The sequence below is a fragment of the Microcebus murinus genome, chromosome 2 (genome assembly GCF_040939455.1).
Source record: "Microcebus murinus isolate Inina chromosome 2, M.murinus_Inina_mat1.0, whole genome shotgun sequence".
Lineage (NCBI taxonomy): Eukaryota > Metazoa > Chordata > Mammalia > Primates > Cheirogaleidae > Microcebus > Microcebus murinus.
In genome coordinates, this window is record NC_134105.1 from 25800171 (window position 1) to 25819188 (window position 19018).

General features: G+C 36.2%; 1 protein-coding gene across 2 annotated transcripts in view; it reads left to right on the forward strand.

Moving 5' to 3' along the window:
- The window catches only part of AGO3 (argonaute RISC catalytic component 3), a 124312-nt gene that overhangs the window by 27724 nt on the left and 77570 nt on the right, over nt 1-19018 (forward strand). The window contains exon 3 of one of the 2 annotated variants that reach the window (XM_020290527.2): nt 12731-12851. In XM_020290527.2, the coding sequence (XP_020146116.1) occupies nt 12731-12851 (121 nt within the window). Of the gene's footprint in view, nt 1-12730; nt 12852-14202; nt 14300-19018 lie in introns of those variants that run through there. The other variant, XM_075996590.1, reaches the window with a different exon arrangement.

The window sequence follows — 19018 nt, forward strand, 5'->3', positions numbered from 1 at the left end:
TGGATAATGCTGCTGTAAACATTTATGTATAGGATTTTTGTATGAACATACATTTTCATTTCTCTTTCTCTTGGGTATATACCTAACAGTGGAATCACATGGTAACTTTGTGTTTAATCTCTTGAGAAACTATCAACTCTTTTCCAATGTGACTGTACCATTTACATTCCCAGTAGCAGTGTATGAAGATTCCAGTTCCTGCACATCCTCACCAATATTTATTATCTGTCTTTTTTTTTTTTTTTTACTGTGGCCATCCTAGTGAGCATGAGGTACCGTGTTTCCCCCCAAATAAGACAGGGTCTTATAATTTTTTTCCTCAAGAAGACACCCTAGGGCTTATTTTCAGTGTTATTTTCCCCTCAAAGCCTCAGCTTGCAGCATGCACAGGATAGCCAGGACCTGACAGGGGGAGCCGACCTTGTTGGTGGGGCTGCCTGTACCTTTCCAGACACCTCTGGGATAGTAGCTGTCACATGGGGCAGATGAGAAGGGTTGCTCGTCCATCTTTACCACTCCGAGATGAAATGCATGGGTTGTGCAGATACGCTGCGTAGCCATGCCCATCACTAGGTCTTATTTTCGGGGAAGGGCTTATATTGTGCAAATGCTTAGAAATCCTGCTAGGGCTTATTTTATGTGTAGGTCTTATTTTGAGGGAAACACAGTAATATCTCATTGTCATTTTGATTTGCATTTTCCTGATGACTGGTGATGTTGAGCATTGTTTCATATATTTACGGTCCATATGTATATTTTCTTTGGAGAAATGTCTATTTAGGTCCTTTGTCTATTTTTAAAATCTGTCTTTTTTGTATTTGGTATTGAGTTGTAGAAGTTCATTATATGTTCTAGATAAAGTTCCTTATCAGATACATGATTTGCAAGATTTTTCTGTTTCTACATGTTGCCTCTTCGCTGTCTTGATGGTGTCCTTTGAAGCACAAACATTTTTAATTTTGATGATGTCCAACTTATTTTTTCTTTTGTTCCTTGCCCTTTTGTTGTTGTATCTATAGAAGGGTGTATTTATTAAAATGATTTAAAGGACATACTCTAGAAAACACTGCCAGTGAAAATCAAATGGCGTAGTTTTGAATATTCAAATGTCTTGGGGAAACTATATAGTACAAAATATGTCAGCTAATAAACAAGTTTTATTTTCCTTGTTAACCACTTGGAAGATAGGAAAGCTAACAAATGATAATTATTTCACATTTCAAAATTCTTTTAAAGTAGCATTTAGATAAAATGCTTGGTAGAAATTAGCCTTTTGGCTAATATTCTTATAGTATATTAGAAATTCAATGATATTTTTATAAATAAACGTGTGTAAGCAGGAGAGACTGGTAAATAGATATTATTACCAAAAACTATCAATTTGTGTAGATTTATATTATACTAACAGCTGTATAATATTCCATATTATGAAAGTACCATGATTTGTTTACTTTTAGTCTGCTTCAGTTTTTTTTTCCTTAGGTTAAACTAATTTATCTGAATTTATTGTATGGTATTGTATTGTATGGTATTGTATTATCTGAATTTATTGTTGTGGTAATGCCAAGGTAATGTGCTATTAGTACTAAATTTAAAGATTTATGAACCCTGGCTGGAATTATAATTCTAAATCCTACAGTAACTCTTTAAAACTTAAAGATTGTTTTTGGATCTTCTCTATATTTTCATTAACTTTTTTTTTTTGAGACAGAGTCTCACTCTGTTGCCTGGGCTAGAGTGCCTCCCTAGTAGCTGGGGCTACAGGCATGCACCACCATGCCCGGGTAATTTTTTCTCTATATATTTTTAGTTGGCTAATTAATTTCTTTCTATTTATAGTAGAGACAGGGTCTCGCTCTTGCTCAGGCTGTTTTTGAACTCCTGACCTTGAGCGATCCTCCCACCTTGGCCGTCCAGAGTGCTAGGATTACAGGCGCGAGCCACTGCGCGCGGCCTGTTTTCATTAACTATTTAATTTACTTTGCCCCTGTTTACTGCTATACACGGTGCTAGGTTCTGGATATAACAAGGTAGATAAGACATGACCTCTTTAAAGATTTTATAGTCTAATCTGTATGAATTAACAAGTTGTATGAGATGTATGTTGTGTACTGTGATGAAGAAGTAATGATTGCTGCCTTTGGGTAAGGAGGAGGATGTGGTACATAACATACATGAGCAGAGCAGTTGTTCATTGGACAAGGAGAAAGAATAGTACATATAGAGAGATCATTAGTGAAGGTATGGCATGTTTGTGTAGTGTAACAGAAGTTGGCCTGTATAAATAAAATAGAGGTGAGTCTGACAAGTGAGCAGGGAATAGATTATGAAGACTCTTATATCTATGATAAGGCTTGTGAATTCAGAAAAAGTAGAGAGGCACTGGACATTTTTAAGTGAACAGGGAACATCTTTATTTAAAACTGTAAGTGATTACAGTGTGGAGAATGAATTAAAAGAAAGATTGGAGTCCTGGAGAGTATTTGGAAGGCTATCACAGTAGTCTAGAGCAATGATCTTCAAACCATTGATCATACGTTCCCATTAATTAAAATATATTTGACCATGTGCACAAGAATAAATAAATATATATGTGCACACATTTTTAAAATTATTTATAGACATATACTACTGCCTAATAAATAATGTCTATTACATTATTTAATTATAATGTCTAACATATTACATAACTAGAAAAATTAAAGGTGAGAAAAAATTTTTGAAATACAAATTAGCAAGAAAAAACAACCCCATTAAAATAGTGAGCCAAAAACATGAACAGAAGTTTTTCAAAAGAAGATAGACAAATGTCCAACAAACATTTGATGAAAAGCTTGACATCACTAATCATCAGGGAAATGCAAATTAAAACCACTGTGAGATACCACCTTACCCGTGTCAGAGTGGACATTAATAAAAAGTAAAAAAATAATAGATTCTGGTGTGTATGCGGAGAGAAAGGCACACTTATACACTGTTGGTGGGACTGCAAATTAGTACAACCTCTGTGGAAAACAGTATGGAGATTCCTCAAAGAAATAAATGTAAATTTACCATTTGACCCAGCAGTCCCACTACTGGATACCTACCCGAAGGAAAAGAAGTCATTTTATCCAAAAGACAACTGCACTCAAATGTTTATTGCAGCACAATTCACAATTGCAAAGATGTGGAATCAAGCTAAATCCCCATCAATTCGTGAGTGGATTATGAAAATGTACACACACACACACACCATATAGTACTACTCAGCCATAAAAATGAATGAAATAATATCTTTTGTAGTAAATTGGATGGAACTGGAGACCATTATCCTAAGTGAAATATCTCAGGAATACAAAAACAAATACCACATGTACTCTGTAATAACTGGGAGCTAATCGATGGGTATACATGGGCACAAAGAGATGTAAAGGTCATTGGAAATCAAGAAGGGGGAAGGTGGGAAGAGGAGAAAGGGTAAAAACTTACCTGTCAGTTATGATGAACACTATTTGAGTGATGGGCACACTAAAAGCCCTGACTTATGCATTATAAAATGTATCCATGTAACAAATACATTTGTACTTCCTTAATATTTTGAAATAAAAAATATATATATTTAAACTGATTGAATGTGTCACATACTTGAACTACAGTAGGTTGCAGCATGCTGAAAACGAATGGAAGAGAGCTCCACTGTTAACTCATGTGTTGCAGAACTTCTGTTATTCTCCCAGGATTCCTAGTGTAGCATGTGTTGCAGCTGACCATCTGGAATGGACTAAGTGAGGGCACCAGTGTCAATCCAAATTCATGAATATTAGTAAATTTTAATTTCTAAGTGTTAGATGAAAATTAAACATAAATACTTCTAATTTTTTTTTCTCATGCTCCAGCATACCCCCTGGCACCTCTGGTGCATATTTTTCTGGATTTGAAGTAATGTGTTCTAGGGGACAGTGGTGACAGTGCTAATGAAGGAAGGGAATAGATTTAATATTTAGAAAAAGAATGAACACTTTAGATGTGTAGGGAAAGGAAATCTATAAGAATGGTTTAGTAGTTCCTGTATTGTGCGATGGTTATGGCTTTAACAGAAATACAGATTCTGAAAGGACAAGGTCTTTTATATTCTGTTTTGAGTATTTAGAAGTTGAATTGCCTAAGAAACGTCAGAATGGAGAAATTCAATAGATTATTGGAAGGAAGTGCCTAGCGCTCAGGAGATAAGTCAAAAAGGAGATTAAGATTTGTTTCTTGTCAGCATATAGGTGATAGTTAAAAGCGGGGAAAGTGTAGAGTCAAGAGAACTGAGAATAGATCTTTGGGATACTATTATTGATATTTCAGGTTTGCCAGCAAAGACACATAGAGATTGGGAAAGGCAGGAGGACCAGGACAAGGTAGAAGCTATTTCAGAGAAGGCAAGGCAATGATCATGATTTTTAAGGAACAAGGTTTGATCACAGTGGCAAATGCTAAAAGAAGCTGAAAGTGTAAAGGCTAAAAAAGACATTACTGAGAGAGAAGTATTCTAGAGGAGAGTTGTTAGTGTAAGCCAGATTGAGTTGAAAATTCTTTCTCAATCTAAAGTAATCTGTCAGTTATTGGTGAATATTGGTGTAGTTACATAAGATTATAAAAGAGTTCACACCCCTGTGAAATTGACAGTGTAGTTGGAAAAAAAAAGAACTCACATGTGAAATCACTACAAAGATAGTTCATAGTAAAATGCTTTGGTGTACTATGGATTTTATATTATTAAAGTATTAAAAATTTTAAGTACAATCTCTTCTCTATATACATAACTTAAACTTTATCTTCATACAAGAATGTTCATTGGCTGCCTTCTCTGCTACTTACCACAGAGTTATGAAGATAAATTAGAGATTGAAAGGAAACAAGGAGAAACTGCCAGCTGTTTCAGTTGTATTTTATAAACCTCTGAATGATTTTGGCATTTTGTTATACCTTAGCAATCATCCTTCTTTCTGTCTATACAGTAGTGAGTGATATGTGTTGTAGCTGTGGATACTAAATTAATGTGAATAGATCTGGAGGGGAAATATTCTTTCATGTCATCTTTCATAGACCAGAATATTATTTCCCATTCTACCTTTTGGGAGCAGAGAATTAAGAGGTACCTAAAAATGAGATGAAGGTGGATATCTATAAGCTTGTAGTAACAATTAGAAAAATAATTTCACCTATTTTTAACATTACAGTTTCCTTCTCCTACCATTTTTCTGCTGTATGAGTCAAGTGGTAAAATGGTACTTAGTTACTATTAAATTTTACTTTACATTCTGTGTACCAGAGCACAATGGAGTCAAAAGACTTGGTACCAGAATGTAGGAAGGGATAGTTGAAGTAAGATTGATAAGGTAGGCTGTAGCCCTTTAGAAGACCTAACGTACTCAGGTAGGTCCATTTTTGGAGTAATTTGCCAATTAAAGATTTTAAAATTCCAGCTTGAGGTTCTAAAAAATGCATCATATAATTCTGCAGGAATTGTTCCCTCCTCAGACTAAAGTTATTAGTGAAAGGAAGGCACTAAGGATTGGGTAGAAGTTTTTGGCTGGGCACAGTGGCTCATGCCTGTAATCCTAGCACTCTGGGAGGCTGAGGCGGGAGGATTGCTTGAGGCCAGGAGTTTGAGGTTGCTGTGAGCTATAATGATGCCACTGCACTCTAGCCCGAGCAACTGAGCGAAACTGTCTCTTAAAAAAGAAAAAAAAAAGATTATTTAGAAGTTCTTATCCCCATTTACTCAGATTTTCTTTTCCAAATTACTAAGTATTATTTTGTAAGTTAAAATATTTCATGTATTTTTTATTGTAGTTTTACTTCTTATTGTAAGTTAAGAAACTGGCTTAACAATATACTTAAGTATTTTGCTAGAAGAAGTATATTTGAGGGCTGGGGCGCAGTGGCTCAATGCCTGTAATCCTAGCACTCTGGGAGGCTGAGGCGGGAGGATTGCTCAAGGTCAGGAGTTCAATACCAGCCTGAGCAAGAGTGAGACCCTGTCTCCACTAAAAATAGAAAGAAATTAATTAGCTAACTAAAAATATAGAGAAAAATTTAGCCGGGCATGGTGACACATGCCTATAATCCCAGCTACTCGGGAGCTGAGGCAGAAGGATTGCCTGAGCCCCAGGAGTTTGAGATTGCTGTGAGCAAGGCTGATGCCATGGCACTTTAGCCTGGGCAACAGATCCAGACTCTGTCTCAAAAAAAAAAAAAAAAAAAAAAAAAAGAAGTATATTTGAATAAAAGATAAAAAGATTCCTTTCCCACCTGTTATAATAAAAGAACTAGTGTCCATAACTATACCGAAAACTCACTTAACTGTTTCTATTTATTACTAGAATTCATTTTTTATGTTAATTTACTATTTTTGATTCTAACGCATTGTAGTGTATTCGTTTGTTGATTGGAAGACTTCAGTATAATTCTTGAAGTATATTTGTAGGTAATTGTGCTTAAATTTTTATATAAAATAGTATCATACATATTTGCTTTTTACTTCCCAGTTATTTTCAGATTAACATCCTATTCAGTTCCTGAGGCTACTATCCCGCTTTTTTTTAATTTTATTTTTTGTTCCTATATATTTATCGGATATACTGATATAGTGCATTGTGGTAAAATTAGAGCCTTCAGTGCATCCATTACTGGAACAATGCACATTGTATCCACTCAGGAACCTCCCATCGTCTACTCCTGTCTCACCTCCCACCTGCCCTAGTCTCCATTTCCATCATTCCAAAGAAACTAAAGTTGAAAAGGTTGAATAACTTTCTTAACAACTTAGTGACAGAGTGGAACTAAAACTCATGTCTACTTATTTCTTCTCCAGTACTTATATTACCACATTTTCTAAATGTTTCTCAGGTTGGCAGTTTGTCAATTCAAACTTTCTTCATAATACAGTAGTACCTTTGCTGCTATAGCTAACTAGATGGCTAGATAGATTACTATTGTAGAGATTTTTTTCTCTAGTTTTACTTGTCTGCCTGATAAAGATTCTAAAAAACTACCCTTTGCCATTATATCCTTTGAGATAAGAAAGGAGAATTCGCAGTCCCTGGATTTGTCATTTTGTTAACTTGCACACTAACATTTTAATAAAATTCTAAATATATTAATGGCATCATATTAATGTTAAAGTGAAGAAACACAATAATAGCTGTTGGGCCTCAAGAGACCTGATTCTCTTTGTGGCATAGGTTTTGGGCAACTAAAACTTGAAAGTAGTTGAGTGTTAAAATTGTCCAGTCTACTGTAGATTTCTAATACCATTTCCTTAAGGACCTGAAGTAAATTATCAAACATCAGTATAATTATTCATAAGAATTTCTATATCTGATGCTATGATAAAATTGACAGTGCTTCATTATTTGGTATTTTTGTAATTAAATTTTACTGTCAGGCCAGGCGCAGTGGCTCACGCCTGTAATCCTAGCACTCTGGAAGGCTGAGGCGGGCGGATTGCTCGAGGTCAGGAGTTTGAAACCAGCCTGAGCAAGAGCGAGACCTCGTCTCTACTATAAATAGAAAGAAATTAATTGGCCAACTAACATATATGTATAAAAATTAGCCCGGCATGGTGGCATATGTCTGTGGTCCCAGCTACTCGGGAGGCTGAGGCAGAAGGATTACTTGAGCCCAGGAGTTTGAGGTTGCTGTGAGCTAGGCTGACGCCACGGCACTCACTATAGCCTGGGCAATAAGCGAGACTCTCTCTCAAAAAAAAAATAAATAAAAATTTACTGTCAGAGGGGATTGCAGAGATTATTAATTTCATTCTTAGATTTATATCTTCTCTGACAATTGGTCACACAGCTGCTCTTTGAACAGTTCTAGCAAGGATGAAATCAGGTACTTTATGAAGTAGTGTAATCCACCTTTGAATAATTCTAGCAGAAAAGTTTAGAAATTTTTTTCCCCCAAATGTAGCTCTATCTGTTGTTCCAACTATTTTTCATAGTTCTATCCTCCCATACAAGATAGATTGTTGTTGTTGATTTTAGAGATGAGGTCACACTATGTTGCCCAGGCTAGACTTGAACTCCTGGCCTTAAGCAGTCCTCCCGCCTCATCCTCCTGAGTAGCTGGGACTATAGACGCATGCCACCATGCTCACCAGATTTTCTACTCAGTTTTTTATGTGACAGTCTATCAAAATAGCCATAGACTTCTATAATTTCCTTTTAGCCTTTCCTGTTCAACTAAAATTCCTTAGTTTGATTTATTTTTACTCATATTACATGAGTTTCAGTCAGGATTGCCTTCTTCTGGCTATCTTTCAATTTTTAGGGTCTTAAATTTTTCCCAGATTGAACAGAGTGCTCCAAAATGTGAAATGACATGTGTAATATATGTGAGATAGCTGTCTGCCTTTTTATCTCGATTATCTGGGTACTTAAATATATGCAACCTTAGTTTTTTAATTTTGAGGAAGCCATGCCATACTGTTAGCTTATTTGGGGATTGTAGTCATCTAAAGCCCCTTTCTACACAAGCAGTGAGTAAGTTGAGATCCTCTAATTTGTTCTTACTACAGTTGAAGTTTTCAAACATAAGTGTTCAAATGTTCTTATTATGTTTCCTTTTTGTTTAGTTCATTGTTGTAGTTTGTAGCTTTCAACACACTAATTTATGTTTTTAGCATACTAGTCATGTCTCCCTAGTATGTGTCATTTGCAGGTTTCTTAATCAACAGATATTGATCGATTATTTACTATATGTAGGGCGCTGGATATATTGTCCTTTCCTTGTAGTATTGATTGTTTTCTAGGGTGGAAAGTTATTCCAGTGTTCAAGTGAACTTAGAAAAAGTACAGAACTTGCCCTGCCTCATATTACAACATAATAAAACACACTGGTAATAGTGAAAACGTACGGTACTGGCACAAGAACAGACAAATAAACCACTAGGACAATATAGAGAACTCAGAGTTAGATTGATTTATTTACAAGAACTTAGTAAGATAAAAATGGCATTACAAATTGACTGGTTAAGTGTAGACTATTTAGTAGGTGGTATGGAGAAATCGGCTTATATGGAGAAAAATGAAATTGGGCCCTTAATGTTTATAAAGAACAACCTCAGATGGATTTATGACCAAAATAATATAGATAAAACTATAAAGTTATTAAAACATAATTTATCTTTGTGACTTAGTATTAGGAAAGTATTTCTTAATACCTTGACAGCATTAAAACATGCTTCTAGTTTATACCCATGAGGCTAACAAAAATTAGAAAGCAAAGCTTTAGAAGCAAGACTTGTCAGTAAAAAGAAAAAAAAAAAAAAAAAAAGAAAAAAAAAAAAAAAAAAAAAAAAAAAAAAAGAAAGCAAAGCTGAAGCTTTTTTGTTCTTCTGCCATGTGAGGACATAGTGTTCCTTCCCTCTGGAGGATGCAGCAAGAAAACACCATCCTGGGCCTTTACCAGACACTGAACCTACTAGCCTCTTGAACTTAGACTCCCCAGCCTCCAGAACTATAAGGAAATAAATTTCTGTTCTTCATACATACATACATAAAGAAAGGAAGGAGGAAAGGAAAGAAAGAAGGGAGGGAAGGAAGGAGAGAGAAACAGAAGAGAGAGAGAGAAAGAGAGAAAAAGAAAGAGAAAGCAAGCAAACAAAGCTGGATAATGCCAAATCTTGGCTGGATATAGGGAAATAGAAACTTCAAGGAACACAGATCAGTGTAGCCATTGTGGAGAGCAATTTGGCAGTTCTTCATCATTTAATTGATAAAATTCGCTTTGAACTAACAATTTCTGGATATATAACCAGAGATTAATTCTCACAGAGGTTCATAAGGGGACATGCAAGGAGATAATTCATTGTAGCATTGATTGATTTTGGTGGCTGACAGTTAAAGATTCTCTGAGTCTGCGTTGCTGGGGTAGTGGATAGACAACATAGGGAATAGTTTGCACCAATCAAAAACAATGAACTAAATCACTTTTTTAAAAATTTGAGATGGGGTCTCGCTCTGTCACCTGGGCTAGAGTACAGTGGCATGATCATAGCTCACTGCAGCCTCAAACTCCTGAGGCTGAAGCTATCCTACTGCCTACCAAGTAGCTGGGACTATAGGCACATGCCACCATGCCTGGCTCTTTTTAAAAAATATTTTGTAAAGACAGGGTCTCAATACTGCCCAGGCTGGTCTTGAACTCCTGGTCTCAAGTGATCCTCCTATCTCAGCCTCCCAAAGTTAGGATTACAGGCATAAGCTGCTTCTCCTGGCCCTAAGTCACTTTTTTTTTTTTTTTTTTTTTTTTTTGAGACAGAGTCTTGCTTTGTTGTCCAGGCTAGAGTGAGTGCCGTGGCATCAGCCTAGCTCATAGCAACCTCAAACTCCTGGGCTCAAGCGATCCTCCTGCCTCAGCCTCCTGAGTAGCTGGGACTACAGGCATGCGGCACCATGCCCGGCTAATATTTTCTATATATATTAGTTGGCCAATTAAATTCTTTTTATTTATGGTAGAGATGGGGTCTTGCTCTTGCTCAGGCTGGTTTCGAACTCCTGACCTCGAGCAATCCGCCTGCCTCGGCCTTCCAGAGTGCTAGGATTACAGGCGTGAGCCACCGCGCCGGGCCCCCTAAGTCACTTTTAAATTGTATATAACTTGAGTTTTCACAGATGAATCTTTTAAAATAATTTTTAAAACAGTTTTTAAAAAAGAGGCAATGAACTAAGTGTACCACAGCAATGCAAACAGAATTTTAAAATCTAATACAGAGGGTAAAGGTAGGAATACATACAAACAGAAGGATGTTCATCAAACACATTAGAAGGAATAACTTGTTGGGAGGGGAATGGGGATAGAAAATGGAGATGGAAGAAAGAAGTGAGTTAGAAGAGAGGTCTTATACAGATGATGATAATGTGCCATGAACTGAGGAGTATGATTAACTTGTTTTGTACCTGAGGAATGAAAAGAAGGATTGGGAGACTTCCTTGGCAGTGGTGTGTAAATTGGGTTGGAGTAGAAAAAACTAAGGACATAAAAAACAAGAAACTTAAAATAATTCAGGTACTAGGACACGAGGTCTTAATTTAGGATTGCGGTAATTGGGAATGGAAAGGTAAAGGACTGGTGTAAGAAATACTGTAGAGAGGTGAAGTGAGCAACTGATTGGGTGAAGAGATGAACCAGGTTTTGAAACTAGGTAACTGGGAAGGTCTTAATACCATTTAATTAAAGAGGAGTAACAAATAGTGGATAACCAGATTAACTTGGGAGAGAGATGTTGAATTCTGCTTTAGAATTCCATTGGAGGTCCTAGCATTTCATTGAAGTAGATTATTCACTGTTAGAACATTTATTGAAGGTATAATATATGCTAGGTATCAAAACAGGATATTTTTTATCCCTAAGATGTTTTTGGCCCTCCTGTTTCAATCTCCTCTATCATTTTGATCCCCACATCATTAAGAGTGTTTTGAGTTGCCAGAAAATGGTAAGCTTGAAAGTACACCAGTTTACTGTTGAGTAAAAACGTGACAAAATAGTCAAAACATCCTGACAAATTAGATCTATAAAATTTTATCTGAGAGACTGGACTTGATAATAACGGCCACAAAAGAAAACTTAAAATGGCAGAAAATCATTGAAATTTGTTTTGGACTCACAAATGGAAGGTGAATCAAATCTTTGTTGTAAAATTTACTCTAGAAAAGAGTTGATCTTGATTTCAGTAGTTTCAGTAAAATAAAATTGAAAAAGGAAAAAAAAAATAGAAACTCTGTACCATGTAGAAAATTGCTCGAAGTATCTAGTCAGTGTGTTATTTTGTTGTTGTTGTTCCTGAAAATGCTGCCCCCCTCACTTAATTGGGCTAGATTTGAATCTTTCAAATTTGTTTTAAATTATACCAGTACTGTGTATTACCGTATTACAGCATACTCTCATATATTTAGGTTGTATAAACAAAATAAAAGTCACCTTAGCACCCTGTCACTTCCCTCTCAATAGGTAACCACTATATCTATTTGGGACATATATCCTTCCAGATATCTTTTTTCGGCTTTCATATGTAGGTGTGTACAAAAATAAATATTGATTTGTGAATATTTGGTATCATTCTGTATGTAGTCTATAATTTTTTTTAAATGTGTACGTCTTGAATATCTTTCTATGTTAGTATATTGGATCAAAATATTTCCTGGGTAAAAAATGGAGATTTCATAATATCTTTACTGGCTAGATACTATCGTAAGGAGGGGGGAGAACAAGGAATATAAGTGTGTTTGCTGCTTTCAGGAAGCTCACAGTTAGTAGAAATGAAGTATGTAATAATTATAATACAACAGACTAAGTGTTCTAATAGAGATATGTACTGGGTGCTATTTAACACAAAGGAAAAAGCATTTACTCTTTGAGAAAGAGTGGTGAACATGTTAGGGAGTGCTTAGGGATGGTGAAAGAGAGTTTGAATCAGTTTCTAAGGAGAATATTTGCAGGTCAAATGTATCCTGGAATGATTAACTAATTTGCTGGATTCGTTCTTCTCTGTCTTTTCTGAAATGCATGTCATCCTTTGCCAATAATCAGGCTTTTTGGTATCTTAAGCTATGGTTCTAAAAGCAAAATCCTTATCATGTATGAATGTCTTTTAGAATTTTGACAGATTTGAACAGTGCCAGAAATTATTTCAGTTAATATTTTTGTATTTCATCTTGCAGAGGGTTATGTGGATTCATTTTTTTCCCTTCTTTAGGGAGGTGGTTGACTCAATGGTTCAACATTTTAAAGTAACTATATTTGGAGACCGTAGACCAGTTTATGATGGAAAAAGAAGCCTTTACACAGCCAATCCACTTCCTGTGGCAACTACTGGGGTAAGATATACATTCCTTTATTAGAAAGCTGTACTTTTATAATGTTTCCTCTTACATGAATTTATTAATACTTTTTATTGTAATTCATATCTGTGTGTGTATAACACCATTTTTAACTTTTCATATTGAAATAATTTCAAACTTACAGAAAAGTTGCAAGAATCATACAGGAAACTCTCATATACCCTTTAACTAGTTTTACCAGTGTTCTTAATATTTGCCACATTTGTTTTATCATTTTTTTCTTTCTTTTGCTCTTTATATCTATAGATACAGCTATACCTAGAGAACACATAATATTTTTTCCTGAACCATTCATAAGTAGGTTGCATACATCATGTCGCTTTAAATGTTTAATATTTTAATGTATATTTCCTAAGAACAAAGATAAAAACGATAGTACAGTTATCAACTTTAGTAAATTTAACATCAATATGATACTTTTGCCAAAATCAACAATCCACATTCTAATTTTGTCAGTTGTCCTAACGTTGTCCTTTAGCATTTTTTTCCCTCAAGTACAGAATCCAGTCTAGGATCATGATACAAATACCATGTCTTCTTAGTCCTTTTATTCAGAACAATTCCTCAGCCATTTTTTCCTTTCATGACATTGACATGATTGAAGATTACAGACAAGTTATTTCAGTCTGCGTTTGTCTGATGCTTCGCTCCCCTTGATTACATTCTGGTTATGCATTTTTTGGGCAAGAATATTACATAAATGTTCTTTCCTTATCAGTGCATCATATCAGGAAGCATGTGATATGTATTTGTTCCATTAATAGTGATATTAGCCTTGATCGCTTGGTTAAGTTGGTGTCTGCCAGGTTTCTCTTATTGAGATATTCTTTTTCTCCTTGTACTTAATAAGTATCTTGTGGGAGACAACTTTTTTAAAAATTATGATAAAATACATGTAACATAAAATTTAGCACCTGAACTATTTTTAAGTTTACAATTCAATAGTATTAAGTACATTAACATTATTACGTAATCATTACCACCATCCATTTCCAGAACTGTCTTTTTCTTGCAGGGCTAAACTGTATCCATTAAGCAATAACTCCCCATCGCTGCCTCCCTTTAGCCCCTGCCAACTATCATTCTACTTTCTGTATCAATGAATTTAACTACTCTAGGTACCTCATATAAATCATAACAGTGTTTGTCTTTTCGTGACTGGCCTATTTCACTTAGCATAATGTCCTCAAGGTTTATCCATAAATGTAGCATATGTTAGAATTTCCTTCCTTTTCAAGGCTGAATAATATTCCATTGTATGTATATAACCACATTTTGTTTATCCATTTATCCCTCGATGGACACCTTTTGGGTATTGCAGATAATCCTGCTATGAATATGGGTGTACAAATATCTCTTCGATTCGAGACTCTGCTTTCAATTATTTGGATATATACCCAGAAGTGAATTTGCTGGATCATGTGGTAATTACTATTTTTAATTTTTTAAAAAGAATCCACCATACTGTTTTCCAAAGTTGCTACACCATTTTACATTCCCACCAACAGTGCATAATAGTTCTAAATTCTCCATATCCACGCCAACACTTGTTTTCTGGTTTGTTTGTTTTTTTTTTGATAATAGCCATCCTAATGGGTGTGAGATGATATCTCATTGTGGTTTTGATTACATTTCCCCCAATAATTAGTAATGTTGGATATTGTTTCATGTGCTTATTGGCCATTTATATATATTCTCTGGAGAAACGTGTTCAAGTCCTTTGCCCGTTTTTTAATTGGGTTGTTTGATTGGTTCAGTTTTTTTTGTTGTTGTTGTTGTTGGTTGGTGGTGATATATAGGAGTACTTTTTATATTCTAGATATTAATTCCTTATCAGATAAATGATTTGCACATATTTTCTCACATTTCATGGGTTGCCTTTTCACTCTGTTGATTGTGTCCTTTGACGCACAGAGATTTTTAATTTTGTTATGGGAGATACTTTTAAGGATTCTGTTTCTCATTAGATTTTTTAGCAATTGATGATTCTTGCTTGGAAGGATTATAATTATGCAGAAATGGTGATTTTATTCTGACATTCCTTCTCCATATAGTTGGTTGGCTGTAAGAGAGCATTTTCTTCTACCCCGTTTATTGATCTGACTGCCCCAGTTGTCCCTGATTTGGCTAGTGGGAGCCCTTTTAAGCTGGCTCTTGTGTCCTTTTGAAATGACACCTTTTGTTTTTTTGTAATATAGTCATGTCACTTAATGCTTTGTTGAGTTCATCATTTTGTGAATATCATGGAGTGTACTTACAGGAACCTAGACAGTATAGCCTACTACACACCTAGGCTGTATGGTATGGCTTATTGCTCTTGGTTACAAACTTGTACATCATGTTACTATACTGAATACTGTAGGTAATTATAGTTTAAACTTGAACCCTTTAGGAAAAATAAATAAATAAAATAATTATAACATAGTGGTAAGTATTTCATATATCTAAACATATCTAAACATAGAAGACATAGAAAAGGTACACTAAAAATACATTATAAAAGTTTACCTGTATAAGGCAGCTCCATTATAATTTTATGGGACCACTGTTGTATATGTGATCCATTGTTGACCAAAACATCATTATACGGCGTATGACTATACTGCATTACCTTCTGGCACAACAAGATATTCCAAGTTTATCTTAATGTTTTCTCTGCTGCAGTCCTGCAACTAACCATTTCTCAGAGGAGGCCTGGTTTCTTTTAGTTGCGGAATGCTGTTTTGAAATGAAAGTCTGGGTACTGGGTGTGCTCTTGCTTCTGGGGTATTTGTGCTCTAAGCCCTTTTAATGGACAGAGTTAGGAAATATAAATATGTAAATAAATAAAACAGACAATAAAAAATAAATATTACACTTCCTATAGGAAATCTAATGTATGTTTTGGTTTTGGGGGGTGTTTTGACATTTAAAAATATATTTATTAAAAAAGACAATGCATTTGAAAAAGCCTTACTTCCTGGAAAGAAAGTGCTTTGAATAACATATACTAATAATTTTAAAGGAAGCCCTCACAGATGAAACCAGTAATAAAAAGACAGCATACAACTAAACAAAGTCAATGCTACCCACCGGAGGAACTCTGGCTACTTTGTAAATAACAACTCAGTCTGGGGGCCAGGGCCCAGTGACAAATGCATTTTCCAATTTTATGGAGAATGAGATAAGACAGCCCCAAGGTTGTGCAAGGATACAAAAATCTAAGAGTACACAGGCTGGAGGTTTAAAACCTTTTTTCTTTTTAGCACCAGAACCCTTTCCTTCAGCAAAATCTTATGCAAAATCCTGTAGGCAAATCAGATAACGAATAGGGGTGCTTGTTTGAAATGGAGTGTTAGGGGCTCTGGGACCCTAGGTCTGTTATTTTCAGCCCACACAGGCCCTGAACAAACACAAACATGTTTGTGCCCCAGGAGCTTCTTGGGGTACAGACTTCTTTCCAAAAGTCAGGAAACCTTCCAAACTGGATCATCTTCCCACTAAAAACCTGATTCTCAGAATGATGGGATGCACCCCAAAGGATCTACATTATTACTTCCTGCTGCTTATTTTGTAATCAACAGGAAGTTCAGAATTATGAATCACAGGCCAAAGGGAAAACCTCCAAAGTGTGTCTACACATGGGGCCACTTGAGTGAGCATAGCAAGAGACTGGCTTCTCTTGGTGAATCCCAGAGCTGGGATTTCCCAGGTGAGGAAAGCAAGTCTCCCTGCCTGTAATGTATGTTTATTGAAAATCATGAGTTCACATCTGATTCTTTCAATTGCAGTATATCCCTACAGGATTCTTTCTTTTCTTACTGTGTTCTATATTTCTTTCTTCCTTTAGTTACACTTCTGGCTCCCCAGAATATCACCACTTTTTCTTATTTGCTCTGTACATATAAAATATGAATTACTACATTCATCTCATTACAGAAAACAAATCTGCTAATGAGTTCAAGTTTTATTTGTATGCAATTCTTCTTCCAAGCACACCCTTTTTCTCTACCCCCAGAGTAGAGAAATATACAGACTGTGTTCAAGAGTTACCTGCATTAGTGTTTCCTTTTTTTTTTTCCTTTCAGTGTGATAATGTTATTCATTTGAAATGTATTTGGATTCATTTCATTCTTTTTATACTTGGTTTTAATTTTTTCCCTCCAACTTCTCAGCTACCACACCCATCTGATTTTTCTATTTTTGGTAGACACGGGGTCTCGCTCTTGCTCAGGCTGGTCTCGAACTCTTGACCTCAAGTGATCCTCCAGCTTCCACCTCTCAGAGTGCTAGGATTATGGAGGCGTGAGCCATACCCGGCCTGTATCTGCTTACTTTTGCAAAAAGAAAGAAGGAAAGCAAGAACCAGAAGCAGAGAAATTGGTTTCTCTCAAAGGGTGGTAGTGAATGAACTGGAAGAAATAAGGGAGGAACAATTCTGAATATATGTTTTGGTACGGTTTTCACATTAGAAGCATATTAAAGTTATATAGATTAAACAATTTTTAAAAATAAGCCAGGTGTGATATCTCATACCTGTAATCTCAGCACTTTGGGAGGCTGAAGTGGAAGGATCACTTAAAGCCAGAAGTTCAAGACCAGCCTGGGCAACATAGTGAGACTTTATCTCTACAAAATATTTTTTTAAATTAGCTGGGTATGGTGGTACATGCCATAGTCCCAGCTACTTGAGAGGCTGAGGCAGGAAGATCGCGTAAGCCCAGGAGTTTGAGGTTGCAGTGAGCTGTGACACCATTATACTTTACCCTGAGAAACAGATCAAGACTCTGTCTCATGGCCGGGCGCGGTGGCTCACGCCTGTAATCCTAGCTCTCTGGGAGGCCGAGGCGGGCGGATTGCTCGAGGTCAGGAGTTCGAAACCAGCCTGAGCAAGAGCGAGACCCCGTCTCTACTATAAATAGAAAGAAATTAATTGGCCAACTGATATATATAAAAAATTAGCCGAGCATGGTGGCGCATGCCTGTAGTCCCAGCTACTTGGGAGGCTGAGGCAGGAGGATCGCTGGAGCCCAGGAGTTTGAGGTTGCTGTGAGCTAGGCTGACGCCACGGCACTCACTCTAGCCTGGACAACAAAGCGAGACTCTGTCTCAAAAAAAAAAAAAAAGACTCTGTCTCAAAAAAAGAAAAAGTAAGGCCGGGTATGGTGGCTGACACCTGTAATCTTAGCACTCTGGGAGGCTTAGGAGGCCGGATTGCTTGAGTTTAGGAGTTCGAGACCAGCCTGAGCAAGAGCGAGACCCATCTCTACTAAAAAAAATACAAAGAAATTAGCTGGACAACTAAAAAATATGTGTGTGTGTGTGTGTGTGTATATGTGTGTGTGTATGTGTGTATATATATATATATAAATATATAAAAATATATAAAAATTAGGCCGGGCATGGTGGCTCACACCTGTAATCCTAGCATTCTGGGAGGCCGAGACGAGAGGATTGTTTGAGCTTATGAGTTCCAGACCAGCTTGTGCAACAGTGAGACCCCGTCTCTACTATAAATAGAAAGAAATTAGCCAAACAACTAAAAATAGAAAAAAAATTAGTGGGGCGTGGTGACGCATGCCTCTAGTCCCAGCAACCAGGGAGGCTGAGGCAGAAGGGTCGCTTGAGCCCAGGAGTTTGAGGTTGCTATGAGTTAGGCTGACACCACGGCACTCTAGCCTAGGCAAGAGAGTGAGACTCTGTCTCAAAAAAAATAAAAATAAATAAAAAAACAAAAAAATTAGCCAGGCATGGTGGCACATGCCTATAGTCCCAGCTACTTGGGAGGCTGAGGCAGAAGGATTGCTTGAACTCAGGAGTTTGAGGTTGCTGTGAACTAGGCTGATACCATGGTGCTCTAGCTCCGGCAACAGAGTGATACTCTATCTCAAAAAAAAAAAAAGTAAAAGTAAGCAGATACATATGAATATTTTCTCATTTCTTCCTTATTTCTCACTCAAAGGATGTCATACTATTTGTGATCTTTTGTACTTTGCTTTTTTAACTTGACAATATAACTTGGAAATTATTCCATAGCATTTTCAAGTGATCATTCTTTTATAGCTGCCTAAATGTTAGGACATTTGAGTACTCAGTATTTTGCAATGACAAATAATGCTGGCATGAATAGCTATGTTATTTAAATTTTACTCTACAAAATAATA